General features: G+C 37.5%; 1 protein-coding gene across 18 annotated transcripts; it reads left to right on the top strand.

The window, feature by feature from the left end:
• Positions 1 to 829: 829 nt before the first annotated feature.
• LOC103433107 (protein PTST homolog 3, chloroplastic-like) lies at positions 830 to 6,104 on the top strand. 18 transcript variants are annotated; one of them, XR_011580048.1, is made up of 14 exons: positions 830 to 1,087; positions 1,160 to 1,273; positions 1,616 to 1,701; positions 1,842 to 2,531; positions 2,837 to 2,990; positions 3,262 to 3,322; positions 3,408 to 3,458; positions 3,544 to 3,597; positions 3,770 to 3,889; positions 4,308 to 4,426; positions 4,686 to 4,737; positions 4,838 to 4,977; positions 5,162 to 5,324; positions 5,528 to 6,104. XR_011580048.1 is itself a non-coding variant. In XM_070820523.1 (13 exons), exons 1-12 carry the CDS (start codon positions 918 to 920, stop codon positions 4,934 to 4,936), a joined length of 1,767 nt encoding a protein of 588 aa, XP_070676624.1. In that variant the 5' UTR covers positions 830 to 917; the 3' UTR covers positions 4,937 to 4,977; positions 5,146 to 5,473. The 18 variants fall into 18 exon arrangements, 11 of the variants coding, with proteins under 11 accessions (XP_070676624.1, XP_070676622.1, XP_008369557.1 ...); XR_011580047.1 differs by having other exon boundaries at positions 5,146 to 5,378; XR_011580046.1 differs by having other exon boundaries at positions 1,616 to 1,767; positions 5,146 to 5,324.
• The last annotated feature ends 3,441 nt before the right edge of the window (positions 6,105 to 9,545 follow it).

The following is a 9,545-nucleotide window of genomic DNA, read 5'->3' as shown; positions in this document are numbered from 1 at the left end:
TAATTTTTTTAATCAATGTGGACAAATTTAACTGCCACGTCGTCAATTAACAAACAACCTAACAGAATTTTTAACAGATGTAGGAATTTAAATGAAATAATAAGTAAACATATAAAATTGAAATGTTTTAAAGATATCATATGAAGTTACAATTAAAATGTAATTAACCCTTTGAAATTGGAAGAAATGGCTGTGGGTTGAGTTGTTCATTTTATTATGATTATTATTTGTTTTATTGTTTTTAGTTGTTTATTTTTATTAACTAGTCAATTTTTAATTTCATAAATATGTGATAATTAAAACACACGTCAAGTGGAAATTGGGGGTTGTCATGCCACTAAGCATATTATTATTGCGCTTCTAAAGTTAATCGGCTTATTTGGGCCGACATTTACCGCCTTTTCATTTTAACGTAAAATAAAATTTTTACTGTTCTTAAAATCTCCAGAAATCTAGCATTATGTTTGAATGATGGAAATAAGTATAGCATTTTGGTAAAAATCAGAATTTATAAATTGACAGACTCCAATTTTCTTGTTTGGATTCATAAACATAGAAATTTAGAATTTTCGCGTGGAAAAAAAACTTGGAATTTGAGACCTCTAAATCCCAAGTTCAAATTCCATGTAAATAGGTGTTATTTCTCAATTTATATGATTGAGAGTGATTGAGAGTTTAAAAATAACAAATTTTGTATTCAATTCCATTGTTCTTTTAAGTTAACCAAATAAATAAAATATATAAATTTTAAAAAATAAAATCTTATTATTTTAATTTTCGTTATTTTAAAATCTTTAATAATTTTAAATTTCCTTATCCAACGTAGAAACGTAGTGTAAATGTAACTGAAAAAAGCCCCGCTCGCTGACAACCTCTTCATCACTGACTAGCTAATGAGTGATGACTGAGAGAGAGCCATGGCGGCCACCGTCTCCCACCTCCCCGCCTTCCTCTCCGTCTTCTCTCAGAAGAATCTCTTCCTCGTCGACCCCCAACACCAATCCACTCTCAGATTCACCGCCCAGCAACGCCGCCCAGAGCCGCCGCACTTCACGCTTCAAGCTTCTTCCGTCAAGAAGAAAACCAGGTCCGCATTTCCCGCTTCCACTTTTCTCTTTCATTTATCCACTTCTTCTCACTCGCGTTTTGGAAATTTCAGTAGGAAGGTAAAGAGCAATGCCGAGCTCTGCAATGAACTCCGGCAGTTCCTCACTGCCGTCGGACTTCCGGAATGTCACGTTCCGTCCTTGAAGGAGCTCTCGCAGCGCGGAAGGTATAAACTTCTTCGGTCACTTTTCTGATAAATTTTGTTTTGTTTTCCTCACCAGAATTTGATTCAAGTTGATTAGTTAGGGTTTATCTGTGAATTGAAGGGTTTGGTTGCAACTATAATTGACTCTTTGATTTCTGAGAAGTTTTGATAACGTTCCGGTCATCGATTGCTGATTGCTTGTTGCCACTTTTGTTTTCTTCAACAAATTTTGACATTCGCTGTATCGGGTAGTATGTTTTTCAAATTACATATACATGTATTGATATATGTAGTATTGACTCGGAGACTCCATAAATTGGATCAAGTCTGATGCTTTTTGTCATATCGAAAATAATGAACCAGGGATGACCTTGCAAACATTGTCAGACGGAGAGGATATAAACTTATAAGAGAGCTTCTTGCGGACTCAAGCAAAAAAGATACAATTGGTAAGGCCGATAATGTGTTTGCTGGAATTCAGGATGCAATTGATGATCGTAAGAAGATAGTAACAGGTCAACGTTTACGTTCGCAACCTTATTTTATAGTTTATGCAACTGTTACTGATACCCTCTTAACAATTTAAAAGGTCAGGATCAAGAGGTGAATGATTCGGTTGAGGATTTCTCTTCGTCAATTGAAGTTTCAGTCTTGGAAACTAATTCTGGTAGTTTGATTTCTCATCCCGATCCGAGCCGTGATGACAGTGGTTGTTTAACTGTGGAATCTTCAGCTGATTTGTATAATTTAGAAGGTCATAGTGAGAAGGTGGATAATGTGAATGGAAGTGGTTCTGTGCCAACCAAATTTTCTGTAATGGAAAACCAATCCAGGAGTTCTGAAATTGGTCCACCCTTCAACTCTGACATTGATAGTAATACGCCTTCAGAAATTTCCACCCCTTCATCCTTGGGCGAACCTGATGATCTATCCTTGCCAACTACTGTTCACATCAAAGAAGCCAATACTTGTAGTAGTTCAAACGTTGGATTGGATCCGAACTCTGATGGATGTCCTGGCATGCCTGTAGAGCCTGCTGATGGTTTATCATTGGATGGAAAGGTCTTAGTTATATGTCAGGATGGGAAGGTTGACAATATGATTGATGAAGATTCCTCTTCAGCCGTAGTTTCCGGTTTGGAAGACCATTCTAGTTCAAATCTTGAATCAAGTCACAACTCTGATTACCATTACCCACCCTTAGAATCTCCACCCAATTTATCCTTAAAGGAAAAAGTGGCAAACTTTATGCAGAATGGAGACTTGGATGCAGTTGAAGGTAAGTTGCCTTAAGATGCCTTTCCTTCAAATTTGTTCACAATATAATTATGTTTAGCAACTCACGTAATTTATTTTTAGTTCATGTGCATTATCTGGTGATTCTTTTCTTGTTCGTTGTCACTGTTGATGTTTTTGAGCACTAAATCATTCCGATGTAAGCTTATCTTTCATGCTGTTTGTTACTAAATATGCTTACCTTCCATGCTATTTGTTACTACACACATGCTTCCCCTTCATTTTTCTTTCTCCTTTATTTCTTCATTTCTTTCAAATTTAATAATTACTTGGAGTTTCTTGATACAGATAATGTCTATGGCGTAGTAACTGAAAATAATGCTGAAGAAATCAAGGGTAGATTTGGAAACACTGAAGAAGTTCAATTAAGAACTCCTTCGGGGCACTCTAAAAATGTGCTTGAAGGAAGGGATGTAACTATGGCAGTTGATCCCTCTCTTAGGTTGGTAACTTGTACATCTGTTCAAAGTTCCGTGTTTTCTTCTCTAATTATTATTGTTCCTTCCTTTCTGATTGTTGTTACTATTCAACCTCATTTTGTTCTAATATCCCAAAGAGTGACATTTTAAGAATCCAAATTGTTAGGTTACCTTACAGAACTGGAACTCAAATGTGATGCATGACTGAACAATGTAGACATAGTTGTCAACTTCTGCAGTGCATCAGTGTTTTAGTGTATTCTTAAAAAGAACTTTTTTATGTTTATAAAGTAGGGATGATAGTTCACCAGCTGAAGGGCTAAGTTCTCTATATGACAAGGATTTGGATGTTAAGGTAATTACTTAACTCAAAACTATGCTACTTGCAACATCAACTTTGACAACAGTATTGCGTTTCCTATTGTGTTTTTGGTTTACAGACAAATGAAAGAGACTATGAACTCGATGTTAGTCATCTCAAGTTTATGCTGGTACTATTCTCGTAAAGTTCTGCTTACACATTGAGCTTTCTACTTGAATTGTTGATTATAATTTCGATTATATTCCTTTTCTTAGCATCAGAAGGAGATCGAATTGTCACGGTTGAAAGAACAGATTAAGAAAGAACAGGTATATTAGCTATTTTGGAGATTCCTTTATACGGCATGACCTTGTTCACAGTATTGCAACATAGAAATATGTATGATGCATTTGATTTTGCTTGTGTTTGCATGCAATTTTTTCTCTGTGAGTTTCATATGATCACTGATCTGATTATAGTGCATTTTACTGCTTCCTTTAGCTTGCTTTGTCAAACTTGCAAACCAAGGCTGAAATGGCAATCAGCAAAGCACAAAAGCTTGTCTCTGAAAAAGATGCAGAGTTACTTGCTGCTGAAGAAAGCCTTTCAGGATTAGTGGAGGTATCACATCTACCATTTTGCTGGACTTATTTTCGTGTATGTGTAATTATGCTATTAGAGCATTTTGGCAGTGAGTAGGATGTTTTCTAAGCAATGAAAAGCCCATCGCTGACTCTTCATCATTCATGCATAAACAAATTCTCATACATGCATTTTTTGACAAGAATAAAAATTAAAAAATCTCATACATACACTGACAGCATTTGTATGACATTACAATTAGAGTTTGAACTTACTGATTCTGAGATAATTAAAAACTATGTTGGCAATTGACAGATCTTTCGTTGTGAAGGGTATAAAAGAAATAGTGAGAGAGTGAGTGAGAGAGTGAGACTGAAACTACTGATAAGATTGTTGGTTATAATTAAAATTTAAAAGTATGTTACACCTGATGATCGGAATTTCCTGACCTCATCAGGTTGAGATCCAGTACGAGGGAGATGGCGAGATTGTGGAGGTGACTGGTAGCTTCAATGGTTGGCATCATCAGATTAAAATGGATCCAGAGTCATCATCTAGTATCATAGAACCCTTGAGGTCTTGACACGCTCTTTCTCTGTATAATTTGGCTTTAAACTTTTATTGTATCTTGTTACTTCGGTTGTGCCTAATTTGCATATTATCTTTCCTGAAGAGTGAAGATTCATCATATTCAGTCGACATATTATTGTCGGTTATTGTTAATCTTCCCTTTTATGGTCGTGCTATTTCTTCATTTAATTTTTAATATGCTTGATGCTCAATATATTAGTTGAGTAATTAGCTTACTGATCATCAGGACTACATTTTCGTGCAGGAAACCCAAACTTTGGTCAACAATGCTGTGGCTTTATCCAGGGACATATGAGGTGAGTACATCTAGCAGCTAAACATTATGAACCGTTTTTTCGTTGGCAAGGAGAGTGTGAACCTTGAATAACTGTATCTAAAGTGTGATATTAACTGCAGATAAAATTCATTGTTGATGGCCAATGGAAGATTGATCCTCAAAGAGAGTCAGTTACCAGGGGTACCATATGTAACAACATTCTCCGCGTTGACAGATGAATTGGCTCTGGCTGGGAGGTCACTATCTGCCTTTAACCGCGGTATATAACTAAACTAAATATACGTCTCACTTTCACAGTCAAAATCAAATGCAAATGATGATTCTTGCAATGGATAGGTTTTATTTATTTATTTTTTTAAGATTCTCGCTTGTTGAACTTAGCTGGTAAAAATTTATTTCTGTTCTTGTTGATCATACTCTTATTTAGGTTGAAAGTGTTGCAGACAAGGAGCCAAATCATCTACTATTTATTTGGCCTGCTGTTTAGGTAAAGAGGCAAAAGTGAAGTTGAAGCAACCTAAGCCTATGCCATCGGAACAAGAAAGTGAATTGAAGAAGAGACAGGCAGGCAAAGTCAAGGATCTATATGGTCTTATTCCGCGCAATGTATATATCTGCTACTCGCCATGGCTTTCAATTCCTAATTTATTCTTTTTCCTGGTAGGATTGTCTTGATAATCCTTTTCAAGAGATTCTCTGTTCTTTATGATATTAGTTGGCTTAAAGTAAATAATTAGAAAATTAGTTTCAGAGTATCTGCTTATGAATAACGAAATGTTAGTTTTTTCTTCTTTTTCTTCTCTTTTTAGGAAAGACTCGATATACTCATAACCACGGCCGAAGCCAAGGGCAGTAGAGAAAGCCATGAACAGGATAACCAGCAAAGCATAGGTAACCAAAGAGAAAATAAGGGAAAACACCGAGAGACGTGGCATAAGAGACCGAAACGTCATCCCCTTACAGACTCCCAAAACTAGGTCTAGCTCGGAGGGCGAGGAATGTGTGACCGAGTGTGGGGAGGAGGAGGAGTCGTCCATGGGATGCGCGACAGAATGTCCTGCTGTCCAGGGACACGCCGAGCGGTTTTTACCTTTGGAAGTTGTAACATCCCAAAAAGCCGAAGTGGCGCCAATGCTAGCATGAAGAGTTCGTGTGGGCGACAGTTGCTTGTTAGGATTGCACCTGGCCTTCCAAATGTACCAAATAGGAAAAAGCGATGTGGGTAAGGGATCGCAATCTATCCTCCTTACTTCCCAGGTCTTCTGTCAAAACCGCACTGCTACATTACTTAGATGCAAGGTTTCAAGATTTGCTTTGTTGTCGAACAACACTATAAACTTTAAAGGCAATCAACTGTATACGAAAACGGTTTTGACTGCTACAAAACTAAGGTTCTAAAAGACGTTGGGCGTTAGTTAGGCGGCGGGTTGAGGCTTAGCGCCTAGGTGGGAGCCTAGGTAGATTTAAGTAAATTTATTATATATCGGATAAATAAGTGTTTGTGTTTGCTTATACTTCAAAAATACATTGGAATACATAAATTGCAAAATAGAATGACATATAGATTATAAAGTATAGAACATAATAAAAACATGGGGAACAAGCATATAATGTGTGTTTTTTTTCAAGTATCCAACAAGTTTCTTACAATTTATTAAAAAAAATAAAATGCAAAACGAAAATTACGTATTTTTTTATCTATATGAGAGTCGTGGCCTAGGCAGGGTGCCTAAGCAGGTCTAAACGCTATTTTTTAATTTTCAAACTCTTAGGGATTAATCGGGGGCAGTCTCCAACAACCTAGCGCCTAGGCTCTAGGGATCAATTAAGGTGATTTTCAACCTGCTAGCACCTAGATGGGACCTAGACGGCCTCAGGCGGAGTTTTTTTTCCGAGTAGTCTACAAAACAAATATAAGCTCAGAGCATTGGGAAATTGGCCTATCTAGAGATTACGTCAATAATGAACGTTATTGCGGTGATATATAAAGTTAATACGTGTTGTGATGTATTTTTAATTCTTTTTATATCTAATTACTTGATTGATTTGAAACACTAACACAAAAATCCTCCCATCACAGAGACAGACTCCAATGACCAAAATGTCCAGAAAGAGATGGGTTTTATAGATTGTAAGGTGTTCGTGTGGAAACCACGTGGAAATGTCATTGCTAGTTGCTGTCCATCCCATATTATACCAATTAACTCACGGTCGTGTCTCCTTCCACTAGTACAAAAAACAATTTGCGTGACGCAGGTACCTTCCTTGTGCAAAGTCAAAGAACGTTGCCTGAAAATCAGCCTAACGAAACCTGCGCCGCGCGCCAATCGTCGCGCAAAGGCAGTGAAAGCAGGGCTTGCGCGACGAAGAGAGCACCTGCGTCGCACAAAATGTCTTTGTGCGACGCAGGATATTTCTTCGTTGCGCAAACCCTTATTTGTTTGTTTTTTGACAAAAATATTTTTTATTTAATTTTTTATAAATATTGTAATTAAATTATAAAAAATAATTAATAAACCAAGAAAAAGTTTTTAATTATAAAATATATGAAAATGTACATACAAGATGTCCGAACATAAAAGAAAAAACTACAAGTAATCTTCTAGGTTTGATACATTAGGCTACTGGGTATCGGCTGGGCGAAATGGTTAGGAGGTCGAAGGTGGAGCAATATTAGGTGCTGGCATCGGGATTTTGTTGGAAGTATGCCCACAAAGCCACTCATTTGATGTAATAGCTTTTTGGAATACTTATTGTGTTAAACTATTATATGTTTAATGAAGTGACACAGCCCGATCCTAGAATCAAGGTGTGTTGGCCGTCACGTGAGCGTGACGTAACCAAAAAGTACGATGCGGAAGCAAAAGATAAAAGAAATACGAAGGAATAAAAACCAACTACTAGCAATAATATCCAACTAACATGCTAGAGTGAGTTTAAGTATGAAACACACATATTCAGAGCATAAGTACTAAGTGCAGTCAAGTAGGACCATAACTAAATTACAACACCTGAAGGTGAGTCCTACATTTAAGTAGTCTATCAGTACACCCTGGGAATCCTCATGGGCCACCAACGCTGCTAACTATAACCTGGAGGGGCGCAAAACAAGATTGAGTGGGTCAGTAAAACAAAGCTTTTCGAAAATATTTCATAAAACAACACTTCTAACCCCTCACTGTAGAAAATAGTATATATATAACCATATAACAACAATTAACTCAAATCACAAGTCTTTAACACTTTTCAAGAATATGTCATGCTATGATTCAAAACATGATAAGGATGCATCAATATAATAGGTGAAATACTGAATCAACCGAAGACCCTGCAGCTGTCCTGTACAGTTAATTCTATAGCTCAATATCTAACCCAACCGGAGTCACTATTGTGACATGTACGACACTACTCTGCACATAAATCGGAACTACCTGAAGTAGTCTGTACGATAAGAATGGTGTAAGAATACACTCTAGTGTTTCTCTCATCAACAACTGTATAATAATCTAAAGTCACCTACAAGTCGGAACCACCTCTAATGGTATGTACGACATGTCGGAACCACCTCTAATGGTCTGTTCGACATGCACCTACTTGGATCCAAGGTGAGCGCGTAGTGCGGGATGAATAATATAAGCACTAACACCAAGGGTGCAGGTTATGAGCTCTCAACACAATTCACATCATCAATAAACCATATAAACATAAAACTCACCTGATATTCACCTGTGCGTCCACAGCACCATTTCACATATATGTATCAAATAATAACTCATATATTTCATATAATATGCATGCACGGCATTTTAAAACATACTTTCATTTATATTCAATTTCTGGGAAAAATCAGTAGTATATAGGTATAAACAGAAAATAACTGCCCACTCACTGGTATGTCGAAGGGTCGTAACCCCCGTGACGCCCTTGAACACGCTCTTCCTCAGGATAGGTCTCACCTATATGCGAAACAACTATAAAAACGTTATTTAAAGCACATAACCAACAATACGTAATAACTTCTCATACGATGCTCAATTTGGGTATATGAATATACCACAGTGACCTACTCGACGTCACGGACGTCGAGTTATTTTTAGAAAAAAATTTCAATGCCGGACGCACCCCCACGCGTCGGGAGGGGCACGGACCCACGCTCCCCCACGAGTGTCATCTCCTTCCTCCAGTCGCCAGACTGGTTTCGCCGGCGCTGGAAAACTGGGGATTTTTCAAGCTTCATTTTCTTCGTCAATTCTCAACCATTTTTTATGCAATTTATACCAAAATGAAGCCCTAAGCACGTAGAATCACGATGTACTAATTTAAGGCTAAAAAACACACGAAATCTCACCGGAGAAAATCCAAGAAAACTGGCCAGCTTCGAACCCTACGATCCCGATGTCCAAAACCTTCAAACTAAGTACTCCGAGCTTCCTTAGGACCTCACTAAGCTCCCTGTAGGCTTAGAATTCCCTGAAAATCAACAATTCACGTGTGCATGAACAGTGACATCAAACTGGGTTACGGTTTCAACGTGATTTCGAGGGTTTCCAATTCTAAAAATAGTACCATTCGATTCAGGAAGTTGCAAGGATGAAAGAACTCACATTTTTGACGTCGATCCGTGAAGATTTGAGGGTTTTTGGTTCTTGTCCGTACAAGTTCGAGAGGGAGAGAGAGGAAGAGTGAACTGATAGGGAAGAGAGAGAGGGCATGAGATAGGAGAGAGAGTGAGGTTTGTTTTGAGTGTGTGTGTCCTTCCCTTAACCACACAAAATGCAAACCAATTTTTTAATCCAACTCAATTTTTCCAAAAACTTAGGAATGTAT

The sequence above is a fragment of the Malus domestica genome, chromosome 04 (assembly GCF_042453785.1).
Source record: "Malus domestica chromosome 04, GDT2T_hap1".
Lineage (NCBI taxonomy): Eukaryota > Viridiplantae > Streptophyta > Magnoliopsida > Rosales > Rosaceae > Malus > Malus domestica.
The sequence above is the reverse complement of the archived record's forward strand: the minus strand, read 5'-3'. Positions and strand labels throughout refer to the sequence as shown.

What these genes read in the sequence shown, in the direction of transcription:
- LOC103433107 (XM_008371334.4), top strand. Translation starts at nt 918, where the DNA reads ATGGCGGCCACCGTCTCCCACCTCCCCGCCTTCCTCTCCGTCTTCTCT. An exon ending in GTCATCTCAAGTTTATGCTG is followed by an intron (nt 3,459 to 3,543) that starts GTACTATTCTCG and finishes TCCTTTTCTTAG; the next exon opens with CATCAGAAGGAGATCGAATT. An exon ending in AACAGATTAAGAAAGAACAG is followed by an intron (nt 3,598 to 3,769) that starts GTATATTAGCTA and finishes TGCTTCCTTTAG; the next exon opens with CTTGCTTTGTCAAACTTGCA.